Source organism: Galendromus occidentalis, unplaced genomic scaffold, assembly GCF_000255335.2.
Source record: "Galendromus occidentalis unplaced genomic scaffold, Mocc_1.1 scf7180000077451, whole genome shotgun sequence".
NCBI lineage: Eukaryota > Metazoa > Arthropoda > Arachnida > Mesostigmata > Phytoseiidae > Galendromus > Galendromus occidentalis.
In genome coordinates this window covers 1,300,271-1,317,196 of record NW_003805439.1, presented here as the reverse complement: position 1 = coordinate 1,317,196, position 16,926 = coordinate 1,300,271, and the positions used below count along the sequence as shown (strand labels likewise).

The 16,926-nt window shown below is 50.9% G+C and overlaps 2 protein-coding genes across 2 annotated transcripts; both read left to right on the top strand.

Moving 5' to 3' along the window:
• The first annotated feature begins 1,531 nt into the window (after window positions 1–1,531).
• On the top strand, window positions 1,532–7,849 carry LOC100903989 (prodigiosin synthesizing transferase PigC). Its single transcript, XM_029111581.1, has 17 exons — window positions 1,532–2,006; window positions 2,132–2,176; window positions 2,250–2,565; window positions 2,679–2,852; window positions 2,945–3,096; window positions 3,282–3,456; window positions 3,564–3,709; window positions 3,804–4,064; window positions 4,158–4,305; window positions 4,433–4,906; window positions 5,032–5,136; window positions 5,253–5,411; window positions 5,487–5,706; window positions 5,829–6,070; window positions 6,244–6,708; window positions 6,870–7,101; window positions 7,188–7,849. Exons 1-17 carry the CDS (start codon window positions 1,537–1,539, stop codon window positions 7,313–7,315), a joined length of 3,912 nt encoding a protein of 1,303 aa, XP_028967414.1. The 5' UTR covers window positions 1,532–1,536; the 3' UTR covers window positions 7,316–7,849.
• A 5,790-nt stretch (window positions 7,850–13,639) lies between these two features.
• Window positions 13,640–16,023, top strand: LOC100903841 (monocarboxylate transporter 9). The gene is made up of 6 exons (XM_003743846.2): window positions 13,640–13,874; window positions 13,970–14,194; window positions 14,699–14,902; window positions 15,051–15,254; window positions 15,383–15,667; window positions 15,805–16,023. The coding sequence occupies exons 1-6, from the start codon at window positions 13,640–13,642 to the stop codon at window positions 15,948–15,950; spliced, it is 1,299 nt and encodes a 432-aa protein (XP_003743894.2). The 3' UTR covers window positions 15,951–16,023.
• Window positions 16,024–16,926: the final 903 nt, after the last annotated feature.

Here is a 16,926-nt window from a genome sequence, read left to right as displayed (position 1 = left end):
TTGATTGAGGGAGCCTGGTTCCAATCCCGCTGTCCGTCTAACGGGCACTGTGTGCGCCGAGTTCCTTTAACTCTTGAGGAAGCGTCACTCCCTGAAATATGTAATTCAGAGATAAAACTCGTCAACGTTTGGCCTCTCCAACACCCAATGACGCTGCAAGTTCTAGGATCTCAATCCCCGATTGATCGATAAGACTATTGGCAGGCGACAGCGTGGTGCCGTTGTCTTTTGCAAATTCTTTCAAAGATTCAGTGGCCGCTCGATACAGTAAGCTAGCGATCTCGCGATAATGAGGATCCACTCCTTGCGGGGGCTCCTCTCCGTTCGATAAACAGCCGATATCTTATGGTTCAGCGAACTATACAATTAGTGGGAGAGAATTTTGTTCGCCTAAGGCGTACACACAATCGAGAAACGACCGAATTATTTCACCAGACTGCCAATGACGGTTCGGCGGCTTCGGAATCATTCCTGGCTCGCGTCTACGCACTCCCGCAAGGATCAATGGCTCCGCTCGTTCGGAATCCCATCTTCGGATAAGGAGCAGCCGAACATATTATCTTTCGGTGGGAGCTCAATCATATTTCCGGTCGGCCATTCTCTCACCTTGAGGCGATTCACTGGAATTCTACCAAGAGCTGGTGTGCGAGGCGAGTTCGGATCCCTCAGCCAGATACCCGCCGCTTCGCTCCCGTTCGCTGGGCGTTGGCAGATTCCCTGATGAACAATATCTCGAGTTGATCGCCATGCCTTCCATCGACTTAGATGAAAGTTCACCGAAAGGCTTGACATCCGAACGACTGTCGTATTGATTATCTGAGCCTCGCGTGCAAGCTAAATCCTAGCGTTTCTGTCCGCCTCATGATTAAGCCGCCTTTATCTCTTGTCAGTGATCGGATACGCCTCCCGGGAGATTCGACGAGGTGATTGCAATGAGATAATCAGAAAGCAGAAATCACTCGAGGGCACTGTCTTCTCGGAGAAGCTAAGCGAGAGCGAAGTAGGCTCCGCGCTGGCGTGACACCTCATCCTCACCGAGTCGCCTTGTCCAACGGAATGATTCTGTATAGATTGTACAGAATCTTCCTATGGCTCTCAGTGAATGTATAAAGGAGCACGAGGGAAGAGAGGGTGCGACGACAGACAAACATTGAAAGAAATGATGTTCTCCACAGCAATTTCTGTTCCGCCAGTGATGGTCGCCATCAAGGTCGTCACTTTCGGAACGGAGTGGAAGGGGTGAGGGCAGTCTCGGCTCTTTCTGATTCGAGATGACAACTGATTTACGTAAGCGAGTTGGCCGGCATTCGGGTTCGTTTTGAGTGACAGAAGAAGTTTGCGGGAGGTCGACCACGAAACGACCTTAGGTCCTCCATCTACGCGGAGACACTACCGGCAGCGTGAGACGGATTTACGCCTATCCGCGTAGTGACGTAGACGATATCGTTGTCCGTAAGGAGCCACCAGTTGATGGTTTTCATTGTTCAAGTCGACTAGTTGAGAGCCGACCGCCGGAGAAGTGCTCTCATCGCGATCATGTGTGCTCCACCGGAACCGAATAACTTGGACTGGATTCCCTGGTTCCGATATGTGATTCTTCGGATCATTCTGTGGATCTCGAGAAACTCGAGGAAAATGAGATTCGCCCCGCTGATTGATCTCCTCAGCAAAGATCCTTTCGTTTACGGAGCGATTCCGAATCCCCGCGAGTTCGAAGAGGAATGGCCGTACCCTACCAAACGATTGCAAGCCAAGAAAATCGATGACAAAGTGGCGATTTTCTGTACGTCGCCTTCGGGACAAATGCTGGCGATTAACTTCGCCAGGAAATCTGACAGAATCGCTTCACTTTTCCTCTATCTCAGAACTCTTGCGGCATCCTATGTTTTCACGAAAGAGCTGAGCGTAGATCTGTCAACGGAGGACACGTTCGCCATCGATGGCCTCAAGCTCGAGTGTGTGATACCCATGCGCCGCTGGAGAATATCGTTCAATGGACTCCTCAGGTACTTAATGATAGTTCATCATTTTATATTCGCATCAGGGCACGGGTATTGAAGAACTCCCTACAAGAATGGTCAATATTCCGGAGCTGCCCCGAAACTAAGGAGAATCTGTGTGATTTCCACAGAAACCAAGCCACGGGGAAAGACGAGCATGTTCGTTTCGTGTTCACGTGAGTTCTTGAGCCGGTGTGAATTTCCTGATGGTTCAGAAGTTTCGAGGCTCATGATCGCTATTCTCCACAGCGCCAACTTCATCAATAACTTAGCTGATCTTGGTGGATTCCAATCAGAAAGACACTTGGCTCTCACTCTGTGTAAGAATCCATCACTCGAGTTGCTCCCTCTGGTATCGAATCCCGAGAGTTTAAACGATCACCTTAGGGAAATCGATACTCTGGTTCAGACTTACTCGTTTGTGGGGAAACTCCGAACGAGAGAAAATGTCCCAGGAGCTGAGAGCTACGAGGAAGAAGTTTATGCGTTTGGACAGAAGACGAGAAGTCACGAAAAAGAGTCATCAGCTGTCGAGTCGCTCGGCTGCTTTATGGGATACACGAGGGTACGGCGGGACGTCTCGAGACAATGCCCGAAAGCTCTTTCTCTCGCGAATACTCTTCTCGGATCAGCAATAGATCAGCGATAGTAAGGTCCTAACTAGATTTCCACCGACAGAATGGGATTTCATGTTACGTTGAAGCTTCGAGAATCGCCAATCTCTCACCGTCGTTGACGTCTGGGGCGATTCTTTACCCCTCCTTCGTCCACACCCCCATCGATAGAATCACCGAGAATATCATGAACGGCGACCGGATACGGAATGAATTCGTTTTGCAAAGCGGCAAGTGTGTTCAAATGCAGGAAGGGATGAAAGAATTTCATAGAATTTGGATTTTGCTCAGAACTCCGTTTGATATCGACGCTTTACGATTGCAGATAAGTTGCCTTCGATGAAAGTCCAGCTACTCGAAGAGTTGGAAAACTCCAGTTTTATCGTCCAGTTCAACTCCGAGTATCGAAGAAGAGAAGTTCGCTTCTTCAAAATGTCTCTGGATGATAGAGAAGGGTTCGGAGTTTTTATAGGGGGACTCGGGTGAGTGGGCTACAATCGAATCATGACGCTGTAGTACGTAAAGGGGGTGGGCGAGGGGGGAGACCACGACGCGAACTCGAATGCTTGGAAACCGACGAGGTTGTGTGGGGCCTGTGACGAAGATTGACTGCGCGCGAGTGTGCAAGTATACTTGTCTTCACAATTCTATTCTGCCCTATTCCAAGGACTCGGGTGACACCTATGATTCCCAAAGTTGCGAAGCACATGATCAACACGTCGCCGAGGAGCACATCGAACGTTGTGAGCTTCGAGGATGCAAGCTGTTCTGACGGTAGTCTCACCGGAGGAAAAGCAAGCTCTCTGGCGGTTCTGACCGAGCTCGCCTCCGAGTCGAAAAAAGTGAGCGACCCTGAGGATACATGCGCATCGATTTCGCGCCACGAATCGCTATGGCTCCATTTTTCCTCCGCGCCGGTCTTAATTGGAATCAAATAATTCGATTACAGTTCAAAGTCGCCAGAGGTGTCGCAGTGACGACGGAAGCATACTCGAAATTCATCGGACAGAGGGAAGTGTCGGGAGCGATCGATCATCTGCAGAGCTCAATCGTCGATCAATTACGGGCCGATGAATTACGAAGAATTTGCGAAAAGTAAGTCGCTACTCTCGGAGATAGTTCGCTAGGAACCGCAGGCCACATCCGTAATTTGTGCCCGAGTTTTTCTTATGCAATCATTCCCGTGTAGTGCGGTATCCACTATCGGGAGGCAGCCGCTCCCGCTCGAAGTGAGAGGCGATATCGAGCGGCAATTACGTCGAATTTTCGAAGATGTCGACACCACGAAATTCGCCGTGCGATCCTCTGCTTGCGGAGAAGATTCGGAGGACATGTCGGCTGCTGGTCAAATGGAAACATTGCTCGGAGTCAAAGGCCTCTCGAAAATTTTCGAATCGGTGGCGAAATGTTGGGCGAGCCAATTCTCTTTCGTCGCAGTTCAGTACAGAAGGTGAGGACTCCGACAATATATCGAACATGGATCACGAGTTCTCCCACTTGCTTGACATCGAGTCCGGATTGAAATTGGATTTTTCTTGCCCAGACGGTACGGACAGCCCGTCAATTGCCCTATGGCTGTTTGCATACAAGAGATGGTTCCCTCCGAAGTTTCCGGAGTCATGTTCACCGTGGATCCAGTCACGTCTAACCCCGCCTACATAACAGTCACAGCGAATTACGGGCTCGGGGAGGTTTGTTCAATCCGTATCTCTGATCCATGTGATCGCATCGGATTCAATCACAGAGCACGAAGCGAGCCGCTTCTTCGCTTCAGGGATCATCACGATCCGGATAAAGCTCACTGCACCAATTTTTCAGAGCGTTGTTGCCGCCACAGCTGATCCCGATACGTTCGTCTTGGAGAAAACACCCTCGGGAGGACGAGTGATTTCCTCCTCAATCGGATCAAAGAAACTCCGCACCGTGATGCTCGACGGAGGCGGAACCCAAGATATCACTGACGTGCGGGACGGGAGCTCGGAAGCGTGTCTGACCGAGGATCGTCTGTCTCAGCTGGCTGCGGCGGCTCGGGCGGTTGAGGAGCACTACGCGTCTCAACGAGATACCGAATGGGCGTTCGCTCCCGGGGGTCAGTTGTTCATGCTCCAAGCCCGTCCAGTGACCTCAGCTCACGTTTTAGATTCTGAATTCGAATCATATCATGAGACCGACGAGGGAATTGTGTGCGAATACGATTGTCTATCGAAAGCAAACGTGGGAGAAGTTTTCGGCGGCAGCCCCTCACCGCTGACGCTCGACACCACGTTCAGATCGTTCTGTCGTATGTTCAAAGTGAGTCGAAGCATCATTCAGCGAGAGGAATGTGCTCGAACAGATATATGCGACTTTTACGCTTCTGATGATTATTCTACCACGGCATGAAAAACTGGAGAATAGGCATGATCCCCGGATTTCAGGCCATGACCGTGAAGATGCAAGGGTTGAAACCGTACGAGGCGCATTTCTCGAGAGATCAGTTCTTTTTCCGTCAAAATGCTCAATGCTTTTTCGGCACTTTCACGGTAAGGCGTCCGAACCCCTCCGAAAAACTGTAACGTTGATCAAACAATCCGAGTCGATGATGGGACCTCGACCTACCCGAGCAGGTGGGTAAATGAATTAGGAGCTCTATTTGCAGATGATGACAGATTATACCCGAGATGACGTCATATCGAAAGGTTTCTCGATATCAATGTGTGGCCGCATAATTGACGACGAAATCGTCAAGGTCGGAGCCGAGAACAAGAGGCGCTACGCCATTCGACCGATGCGGCCGAATTTGCTCCACTTCATCCGCGTAAGTGACCGCCGGAGAGATTTTGCGAGCCTCTTGCCGGAAACGGGACCGTGAGCGAGATCTTCCACGTTACAGGACTTATGGAAAGCCGATAGAGCCCTCGAGGAGGCGGAAGTATTTGTGAGGAATACGGAGCACTCACTCGAGGATTGTAAGACGAGCAAAGAAATGCTGATCCGAATTTTGAGTTCAACGGATCTCCAAGAAACTGCCCTCGAAGGTCACTCGAAACAAATGTTCTTCGGAACGATCAACAACGTTCTCGCGTTGACACTGCTGTCGCATTCAGAAGGAGGTCAGATTTCAGCCCTTCGGAGCCCTAGGCGTACTGTTTCGAGTCGAGTGCCGGACTCTAGGACTTTCTTTGAATCTCTCGAGACTCATAGCAGAATTTTCCTCTTCCCCCGACCGTGTCAGGCTACACAGCGCGTGTTTACGGCGACTTCGCGAAAATGGTTGCTTCGTGCAACAATCTCGTGAGCGCGGATGTTCCGCTTTCCCTCCAGAAGCTGAGCCTTCAGGCGCAGGAAGATTATGGACTTGGTTTCAAAACGCTCCCCGTCGAGGAAGCTCTCGAGAAACTCAGACAAGATTCGACCGCGAGCGCCGGTCTCTTCACCAAGTTTCTCAAGGAACACGGGCACCGGTGCCTCAATGAGGTGGGACACCAATTCTCCAGCAAAATATGTCTTCAGATATTTACTTTTCCATATTTCCGCGAAAAATCTTCTCCTCTCTCTGCCTCCCTGGTTCGTCGATCCACTAAGGAGTTCAGGGGGGTTTATCCTCGAGAAATTCCCGTGTCGAATCGATAGTTTGATTATCATTTCAGTTTGATCTAGTGAGCCGACCGTGGGGCATGGATCCAACCCCAGTTGTGAAAACCATCCAGTCGATGATTGGAGTGACGGAACTCGCTGAAAAATCTGAAACTAGCCTCGACGACTTGATCCAGAGTCTCGACATCAAGCTCAACCTACCGAAGCGTCTCGCGCTTCGATATGTCCTGAAACGAGTGCGCAAAGGAATAGCGAATCGAGAGCGAGCCAAGTCGAATCTCATACTCGCTTCCCACAAGTATCGTCTGCTGTTCCGCCAACTCGCAGATCAGCTCGTCCGGGAGGGCTTGATCCCGGACCCTGAGTTGATGTTCTTTTTGGTCCCTTCGGAAATCTACCAATTGATCGAGTCGCGCTCTCCAAAAATCATCGTCCGAGCCATGAACCGGATGCGAATAAAGGAAAAAGCGGCGAAGGACGTCTATCCCGAGCATGTGACTGGTCTCCCTGTGAAGCCGGTGAGATTATTTTGGATACACCCTTCCGGAAATCCGAGCTCGCGATGGGAAGGGAGCATGAGAACAAAGGAGAGTCTTTGTGTTGTGCCCTCCCGACGCACGGTTTCCTAAGGGACGGCGGCCCCCGATGAAGACTCTGAATCGAAGTTCTCCTTTGACAGATAAATTGGGCTCCGGTGTCGCTTGACGTCAAGGGAACTCGTCGGATGGAAGGCACCCCTGTTTCGCAAGGGACCGCGATAGCGACAGCGCGCGTTGTGATGTCGATAGACGACGCTGATCAAATTCAAAAAGGCGACATCTTAATCACCTATGCCACCGACATCGGTTGGAGTCCTTATTTCCCGCTTCTCGGTGGGGTCGTCACCGAGCTTGGAGGACTCATATCTCACGGTAAGTTCGTCGGAGTTTTCGCAGCCTGCGATTTCCAAGAAAGACGGATGTTTAGCTGACTAACGTGCCCCCTTCTCCGCGTGAAGGAGCCGTCGTCGCCCGAGAATACGGTTTACCGTGCATCGTCGCCGCCCATGGAGCCACGCAGCTATTCCGATCAGGGGAAAAAGTTCTCCTCGACGGAAGCAACGGATTCATACAAACTGTTGAATGAGAATATTTGGCCGGAGGAAAATGGAGGCGCCCAATCAAAGGACAGATACGGCCCTCAATCTGGAACCGCGTCGCGGATCGCCAGGCTCACTTTCCTGTGTCGGCGGATCGCAATGCACACTAGGTCGAATATATTGAGAGAAGATGAAGGAGCTCCGCGTGTTGCATGGATTCAGGAAGCCGGTCACGAGTGAGGTCATTCTAAGAAAGTACATTCCTACGGTCGTTGATCTCGCCGTTTCCTAGATACACAGAACCGAGTGTATCGAGCATCTGAACATATTGTATGTACAAATATCGAGCGCCTGAGTCCGCTCGCGGCTCTTGTGGATTACGACGAGGCTCTTGAGATTCTTTGACGTCATAGAGGAATTATTCAGTCGCAGGATATATATAGGAATCCCAGGACTTTCTGATCCAGCGAGATCGATGAGACGAGAGGCATCGGTTCCGAATCGACGAGATCCCTCCCCTCGATCCTCGATATAACACAACGACTTACGCTCGATCCACCATCAGAATAAAAACTATCGAAGTCCGAAAGTGTCGCTTAACTCAAAGTAGAGCTCACGGCGGGATAAGTCGATCCGAATGCTTATCCTAACGAAAGAGAAGGAGCATTCGGTCGCTTCTCATTCGTTAGCGAACGAGTGCTCGCTCAATGCATCGAGACGATCTCAATGATACCGCAAGCAGCTCGTATCGTTGCCGTGCCGTCGCGAGACGAGTTTTTTTTATTTATTCATCGAAGCCGCTCCGAGACGAGTGTTCAGCTGCCTCGGCGGACCTCTGTCGGAAAGGGACTGTCCATGCTTCTGCCGAACAGTTACAGTCTCATCGGATAATCGTTTCGCCGACGAATCAGGGCCTTACAGGCTCAACTTCATACCATATTTCCGCTACCTTTCCCTCGGGCGATCTTGCGGTCAACCAAAATCCTGCGGAAATCTCGCGTGGCGGGAACGCGTGGTCCCGACGCGGAGCATCCATCCGAATATGGAGCTTTGCCAAGTTCTCGAGAACTCGGGGAACAATGGCGGTATCCGACGAATATCAGAAGTAAGATCGACGACGTACTCGCGGTATTCTGTGCGCCTTGAAGGGTTCACTTGCTTTGCTTTGTATGCGGCGTTTCGAGAACAGGACGACGCGGCGCGACGTCGGTGTCCCCCTACCTGAGGGCAAACAGATCCCCAATCTATCCTCGTGAGACAAATATTCGCCGTCGACGGACTTCGCGTTGAATGCGTACCGTACATTCCTTAATTTAGGGGTGAGCCCGCCCCCTCCATGGCCGCGAGCAGGAGCCGTACTCTTTTCAATTGCCGCGTCGGAGGGGAGAAATTGGGCATTCTTGTACGGAAGTGAGGGGTCTCACGCGACGGAATCTTAGGTTTGTTCCCGACCAAGTCTCGGAAAGGTAATCGATGCGTTATGCTGTCAACAACGTCACACTCGTTCGCGGAAAGCCCGTCAGTTTCGCCAGCATTCCGTCTTTCGCACTTTCGGGTGTACCTAAGCCAGGCATTTCTCGGAATGGCGGCGATACCCAGACTTCACACCGCCGGAGGTCGTAATACGAGGAGGAATGTCGATCCTCCTCCTGTTGCCCCGAACGTTCCAAAAACAGACATCCGTGCGATTTTGCAAGACAAAACAGAGCATTGATTTAACTCCGGAATGCAGTTCTATCTTGGGAGCTGTCACACGGCGAATCAATTCACAAGCCGACATGGGGTGATTTGAGTCCGAGCAGAAATAAGTATTTCCGTCCTTTCAATCTAGAACGAAGCTCCTCCTTGATTCGCATCCCTCGGCTTTCCGATTGCTTCCAAAAAAATTAAGATCGTTCGTCAGCTCGAAGACCTTGATCACAAGAGCATCGGAGGAGATTCGTCGCAGGTCGCTAGATTTCCACTTAGAGTATCTACAGGGGTAGAGTGTTGCGAATTCTGCTCCATCGCTCGAGACAGCTCCCGATCCGTCAACCAATCGGTGCCGCATCGATTACGCGAGCCGCAGCTTTATGAAAGGAGATATCATCAATCGGGTCTTCCTAGTCGAGGGTGATGGGTACCCTTGAGGGAAGAATGCAGTAAAATCTCCTGGCAAAGGAGCCTGAAACACCGAACATTTTCTTGGACGAGGGCTTTTCCCCGTCCCTTGGATGGCTGGCAATGTCGCAACGCCTCAGACCTTGCAGGGATTTCTTGAAAGTTCAGACTATCTGTCACCACTGATTCCGTATAAGCTCGAACGTCGGAAGGAATATTATGTACTGGGAAGTCTCGTTCGACAGCCAACGGGAGAAAGATGTCGAGGTCAGGAAGCGGGGAAAATGTACCCAAGGGAACTTTTTGAGACTTCTCAGAGACCTTGTCAACTTCGTCAAACTCAATAGAGTTCGCACCGTGATCGGCACTCAATCACTGCCAGAAGCGTCAAAGATGATCTCAAAACGGAGCTTGAAGATATATTCGATGTTATCAACGACGCCGAATGCCTCGTGCAATCCTCCGCTCCGAGGAAGATGCTCGACGGATGGGTCGGCTGCGTTTCGATAAATTTCTGTGGATTCGAAGGGCTCTCGAATATCCATGATTCCGTCAGCGAGAGGCAGGCTACACAATTTCCTCCTCGAATATCAAAGCACGATATTCGATTCGTATCAGCACCATTCTGCTCATAGTTCCGGTCCGATGGGTTTCGAATAAGTTGATGAAGCTTAAAGGAATAATCATAAAGGGAAATAGTGGCCCATGCTCATCGCTGGAGATATGCTTGACGCTTTCGCTATCTTGAGGCGGTATGGACAGCAAATCGACTGCCCGTCGGCGATGAGGCTCAGATGAATGAATCTCCACCACGGCCAAGTATGCTTTCTAAGAGGTGAGAGACCTGTTACCCACCCATTCTCTCTTGTCGTCGAGCTCTTTATCCTGCGTCAAACAAGATAAGATGATTTCTCACACAATAATCATCATACCCAGCCAAGAAGGAATCAGCATCCAATCATTTTTGTGATGAATCATAGTTTCAATATAGATCGCGTCTGACGGAGCTACTCGCGGTCCCTGCATCCGGGTGGGATCCCGAGGGCATCGAGCCTGCTCGCGCGGATTTACCGGTCTACAATCAGCGCTCGATTCGGTCAACCTTGCTGTTGACCAGAGACCAGAGAGATGACTGTTGCGAGGCGTTCACTAGATTTAGGGAAGATGTTTCCCCCGAGGTAAAGGCAGACATAACACAGAGGCTCGGCTCTTTCCATAAATTATTTCTCCAAGATTCCCCTATACAATTTCCTTTTCCTGATTTGACTGGAATGGATCAATCGTAGCAGTCAAGCGGCCAGGGTCGACATCATCGTCTGGATAGATCCGCTGTTGAGCCGAGATATTCATTTCTCGGAGCAGACCAAGGTAGAGCGGAAGTACAGAAGTCGAAAGCGGAAGGATCTCGCCCCGCGCTTGGGCTACGACTTTTCAGGAGTAGTTCACTTTTGCTATTTCAATACGCCAATGCGACTCACATTACTTCATGTGGGGCCAATCCATGAGGAAATGCATCATTCCTCATGAGAAACATTTATCAAATCGCGTTTCACTAAATCGAGCGCTGACTATATCTTCTCGGAGAGACCGCTGTTGGAGGTCGTTCGGTTTCGACGATAGAAGGTTTCAGGAAACTTCGCACGGGGCACGGTGAACGCGGAAGGTCCGCCGGAACGGAATGCGAACGATGTATTTTGATGAGAAGTGACCTCCGCAGCTGACGGCAGCTGCCGTTGAAGTTGAGGAACGCTTCGTATCGTAAAGAGATGCGCCATCGCCGCTGATCAGGTCTTCGTGCAACCTGTTCGACTAGCGAGGTTGACGAATTCGAATTCCATCATTTGAACGATGATAAATTCCTTCAAGATCCCGATGGGGGTGAATGGTAAGCTTCGCAAGTCTCTCCGTGCATTACAGGGATGCGGGGGAGACTTCGACGAAAGCTTTGCGGAGCTTTTCGCGGGACGAACTCAGATCTCACCAGTATCTTCCAGCTTGATACGATGACGGTATCCGAATTCATGGTCGGTGGTGAGAAGAATACAGCTCAATTATTATCTTATCACATGATTATTTCCGGAGGTCCGGAGGAGATACTCCATCATTTAGGAAAAAATATTAATCTCGAATCGAGATCGCGGCGATATTCTCCCAATAATTCTCATGAGAGTTTCATTCGCGTATACCACCGGCTCGACCGCCCCGTCCACCGCGAGCTCTACCAACGGCTCGCTTATGAGATGCGACCACAAGGTCGTCCATGAGGCTCGATATCCTACCAGAGCCCGAGCAGAACGTGGCAGCTCCGGGAAACTCGATCTTCCACGATCGTCATTAGAGCAATGAATCGACAGAAGAATGTTGTTTGCGCGGCCGAGCTCACATGTGGTCTCTCGATAACGCCTGTGAGTGTTTCCCGAACATCTTCTACCATCACTCGCATCTGTTCTGGCACATTCCTCCTTAATACACCGTGGAGATGGAATGCGCTGTTCAAGACCAGCTCTGGACTCTTCTCTAGTAGATGAGAATTTTCGACAAACACATTGAGGCGAAAAGCTTCCATCCGCAAACAGTTCTTATCGCCTCAGCGTCAGTCGAACTCGACGACGCGCATGAAATTAGATTGAAGACTGTGCCGATGCCATAGGTCACCGAAATCGGCTCGAGTCCGACTTTCCGTTCGTTCAGCGGCATTGTCAGGGAAGTCGAGGGCGATCGGGCAAGGGAATCGCATTGTGGCAAGAATCTGTCTGTCCTCAACTGTTTTCCATGTTCTTTACTAGGGATCCGGAGCGGCAACTCCATCATTCGACGTTTTCACTTCGCGAGTCGCAATGAACGACCCGGAGCGCATTCCGCTTCTCCTCGCGAGGCACTGTCGCAGCTTGTCGCAAATTCTGAACGATCTGAGACTAACCGAGGTAATGTAAGCGGGACGAGGATCGTGAACTTTGAACAGGTTCTTTCGCAGCACCGATCTGCGAATTACTCGTGCTATTATGATCGTGGTTCAGCGCTTCCTATTAGGTTCTTTCCAGCGAGCCACGCCATCATCGTGCCGACGCTCGAAATAGCATGCATTTGTCCCTGAGCGGAGAAGAAGAGCCATTTCGAGAACGAGTCATTGTTGAGAGGCGCGATTAGGAACGACGGCGCGGTGTCATTTGCTTCACTGAAGCCGTCCGTTTGGATTTGGGCGTCTGGCTCCGGAGAACGTATGCTGCGGCAACCTTGAAATCACAGCTGTTGTGAGCTCTCGGAGAGGCTCGTCGCGGCGCGGCGTATCTGCGGCGATGATCATCGGCGTTCGGTGAGAAATGCATGCGGGAAAAGCTCCGTCAATTTTCCGCCTCGTCCGCGGCAATGTCTCGTGGAAGCTCCGACGCTGGTTCGATTGACATTGTGCAAACTGCATTCTGCGAAGCAAAAAGGCTGCGGGCGTCTGCGCTTGTCCAGGGAGAATTCTCTGCCCTCACGAATGAATGTTGTCTTCGGAATTCATGCGGGATTTCGCCCGACGGAAGCACGGTCAGACGAGCGAACGACCGAAACTTTGAATCTCCGAGGAACGTCCCGTGATGCAGGACGATTCATTAGAGCCCTGCGCCCGGAGGATGCTCTCGTCGACATTTGCATGTGGTGTGTAGATACAATATATCATTAGCCACAAAGAGAGTGCGATCCGAAGTCGTAGCTGGATCTTATCACTTCAAAGATAGATGGGTCACCCAGCCGGCTCCATTACAAGCGAGCCTATCATAAATAACAACATCGACTGGTCGGGGAGGGGTGCCGATGAATCGGGTTGGATGGTCAGCAGACAGGCGAGGTGGGCGAGCGCGTCCGCTGAGCACGCGGGGTTGTTTCTTATCGTGTTGCGCGAGCTCTCCCGCTCATCCGTCGAGGGACTACACCTTCATTTTTTTTTCGTAAAAGGAAGTTCCTTCAATGCTCTTCTACCATGGAGCATGAATGAGTGTCGCGGCATCTCTCCAGACGATAGTTCAGTGGGAGTTACGATCGGTCCACCAAGTACTTACGCGTAATAGAAAAATTTTGAGGTCATCTAAAGCAAACCTGCGGCATCGTAAAACAAATCAGTCTTCCGCTTCTCGGCCATCATGTTTCGTCGACCGGGCCGTCTATCATCCACGGGAGTTATTCTCTCTTCTACTTTGTCCACGGCGAGCTCGAGCCAGTCGGAAAGAGTCTTCGATAGTAGAGCTCCCGACAGCGAAGCCTGGCGCAACGGTGCAACCAGCAACACGATGGAAACGTCGCTGTTATCAAAATTCAAAAAATTGTGGACTGGTCAAGAAGAAGGTCCCGACAAACCGGTCGGTATTCGGTGCGCAGTGGCTTGTTTTGTTCTTCTTCTACTGACTTCGGCGAGCTTCCGATCTCATGGATTCCTTTTCGTCGCTATTAGAGATCATTACAAAGTTTCGGCCGACGAGGCGTCCTGGCCCATCAGCACGTCGGGGATGCTCACATTCTTCTCCGGTTAGAGGACGCGAACTTTGCAGGAAATTGTTGGCATAATTGAGAGACGACTTAATGGGGGATCCTGCCTACCGAACCGTACGAATCCTGTGCAGGAATCCTGGTCGGGCCTTTATCTCAGCGTTTTTCCCTGCGACCCGTGCTTTTGGTCGGAACGCTCTGCTCCTCTCTCGGATTCATTCTGTCCTCGTTCGCGTATGACACGACCGTTCTGACTTTTACCTACGGCCTTATCGGAGGCTTCGGCAACGGCGCCATTATACTCCTTGTCAACGTTCTCATGACGCAGTATTTTCTCCGGTATCGGGGACTCGCTTTCGGTGAGCCTCCATGATTACCTCAGTTGCGATTTCCGAAATCGGGAATATTCGCAGAAAGCGGTGCTCCCGTCTCATTAGATCTAATGCGTTCAGTAACGGGGTCTGCGGCTTCTTCGCGAATTTTCGATGCGTCCGAATTCCATCGTAGAGAACCTACGCGCGACAGCCCTGCTCGAAATCTCAATGGAACTCCTGATGGATCTCTCGCCTCGCCTCAAAGTGTATCAACATCAGAGCATCGCTATTCCGGTCATGCTCCCGATCGCCATCAGAAAGCTCTTGGGAAAACCCCCGACTCTCCTATATTCACTGACTCGGGCGGTTCGATAGGGAGCTGCAGTCTTATCATTTTCTTGTTCGGAAGTCTGAGCTGTTCAGCAAACGAGATCAATCCTAATTTTGCGACGAAGCCGCGGAATTCGTTAACGGAGGAGGCTCTGTGATCGAACTCACTCACTGGATTCGGAGCTTCGATGGGAATTCTCGTTCTTTGATCATTCATAGGTGTCACCGCGGCGGGTTCCACCGTGGCGTCTTTCATTTTTCCCAATTTGATGCTGATATTGGTCGATGTATGGGGCTTTCCCACGGCCATGCTATACATAGGCTGTATGCTCCTGCCGATGGTGTTGATCGCAAACTTTCTCGACGACGCCCCGTGGGTCTCTGGTGACGCGGCTGCTGCTGGAAAGGCGAGCGAGTCAGATAGTAAGTCTTTGTGTCTTATCGCTGCATAGTTATACATGATAGCCAGCCAGCGAGCCAGCGGCTTTGTGTAGTGCATATAATGTAATACCTCCGATGTGCGACTAAAGACGGCCTTCCGCTCTTCTTGTTGCTTTCTGTTTTTGCTCAGAGCTTCACTCGGAGGGCGGTTTCCTTGTTCAGATGAGTATATTCCGCGAGCCGCTCTTCTACGTCTTCTTATTCAGTAACGCCTCGTACCAGTGGGGCTTCGACGCCTATCTGCAAACGGTCACCGATCTCGCCCTGAGCAAAGGAACCGGAAGGGTCTTGGCGGTGAACCTGATGAGTTTCTTCGCGGCGGCGGATCTATTCGGTAACTTCGGAACCTATGAAAGCATTTCCGAGCTCAGTTTCTAGGGTATATCGATGCTGATAATTATTCCCCCTATGTTGATTGTATGAGCTGCGAAGGATGAGCTCCGATCGAGACCCTTCTTCAAGGTCGCTGCGTCTTGCCGCTGATTTGCGATAAGGGCTGGCTGGGGAGAGATGTTCTGGTTTTCGTGAGCTACATGATCTCCGCCGTCTACCTATGCATTCTGCCGCTCCTATCGTACGCCCTGATGGCTGCTGCTACCGTCACTCTGGGAAGTTTCTTCGGTTTATCAGCTATATTCTACCAGAGCCTTGTGGGAGAGTATCTTGGCACCGATCGAGTCAAGGTCGCCTTTGGATTACTCATGTTTTTCAAGGGTGCTTTCTTCGCTGCCAAACCTCTCTTCATCGGTGAGTGATCGCATATTTGAGCGAGGATTATGACGTGAGAGACGAACGCGGACTAATGGTGCAGATGAGGAAAAATGATTGATGGGTCGCGAGTCCGGACTCGATGCTCCTTGATTGCTCAATTTCAATTCGGACAGGTTATTTCCGCGATCGGGTGAAAAGCTATGTCGGACTGTACGTGATTTGCGGCAGCCTGATCGCGGTCTTCTCTCTGCCTTGGCTCGGCGTCATTGTGAAAAGAAAATTACCGTGCCGTGAAGCTGACAAAGAATCCAGTCAGTAAGATATAAGCTGACACTCAGTCAGCATCATCGCGGCCCCGCCGGTGCCGTGGTCGACTTGTGATCTCGGCTCGCACGTCGACATCGAATTTCTCCGCGTCGCACTTGATTCCTTGAAATCATCGCTTGAAACGGATGAATAAAATCAAAGAATGAATTCCGTTGCTTACGATAATCGTGCATCTAATCCTTTTGAGATCAAATCGTTTCCGAGCTAACTAGCTAGCCAAGTATTCCTTATGTGATGGCTTCTCGGGTCACCCCATTTCCCTTATCGAAAATTGTCCATGGGCTTGGTCTTTTCGTCATGCACGCAGGCGAGCTGTGCAGTCGTCCTCTGCCCAATCCAGATTACGGCGAGTCAATTGGTATCTATATGCATAAAGAAGTCGCAATGAATGGCGGCCGCAAGCCTGTCGATCCCGCTATCGCGTGACCTTCGGTGACTCAGTCGGTGACTTACGGCGCCCATGCTCGTAGCAATGGGTAAGGACATAACGAGATACGATTGTGCTCTTGACTCACATTACCCGCCAAACCGGACCAAGAGAATCGTGTTTATTCAAGATTTCTTCCCCCTCATAGCACGCACAGAGATCGGCGGTCTCTATTCCCCATGTTTCGTACGTACATTGGAGACATGGGGATCTGAACGGCGGATCCCCCTCTCAGACGTTCGGCGGAAGGATTTCTGCTCTCGGATATGCCTCACATTTATTACCGGGGGGCAGAGACGGAAGCTGTATCCGATCTCCGAGATCCGTCGATGTTCTTCGAGACTTCCGAACTTCCGGCACAAAACATCGACTGGCCCGCGGCAGCCACCATGCAGCCGCGAGAGGCGATCGTCCGTCCTGTCGCGCCGATGGAGATCCGCATAGGACGATCCATAGAGACAATTCGATGTCACGGAGTATCGGCGGAAATTCAAAGATATTTAATGCGAGAAGTATTCAAGTAGAGGCTGAGATCGGGAGC

What these genes read in the sequence shown, in the direction of transcription:
- LOC100903989 (XM_029111581.1), top strand. Translation starts at nt 1,537, where the DNA reads ATGTGTGCTCCACCGGAACCGAATAACTTGGACTGGATTCCCTGGTTC. An exon ending in GCTGTCGCATTCAGAAGGAG is followed by an intron (nt 5,707 to 5,828) that starts GTCAGATTTCAG and finishes CGACCGTGTCAG; the next exon opens with GCTACACAGCGCGTGTTTAC. An exon ending in CTGGTCTCCCTGTGAAGCCG is followed by an intron (nt 6,709 to 6,869) that starts GTGAGATTATTT and finishes CTCCTTTGACAG; the next exon opens with ATAAATTGGGCTCCGGTGTC.
- LOC100903841 (XM_003743846.2), top strand. Translation starts at nt 13,640, where the DNA reads ATGGAAACGTCGCTGTTATCAAAATTCAAAAAATTGTGGACTGGTCAA. An exon ending in GATGCTCACATTCTTCTCCG is followed by an intron (nt 13,875 to 13,969) that starts GTTAGAGGACGC and finishes AATCCTGTGCAG; the next exon opens with GAATCCTGGTCGGGCCTTTA. An exon ending in GTATCGGGGACTCGCTTTCG is followed by an intron (nt 14,195 to 14,698) that starts GTGAGCCTCCAT and finishes GATCATTCATAG; the next exon opens with GTGTCACCGCGGCGGGTTCC.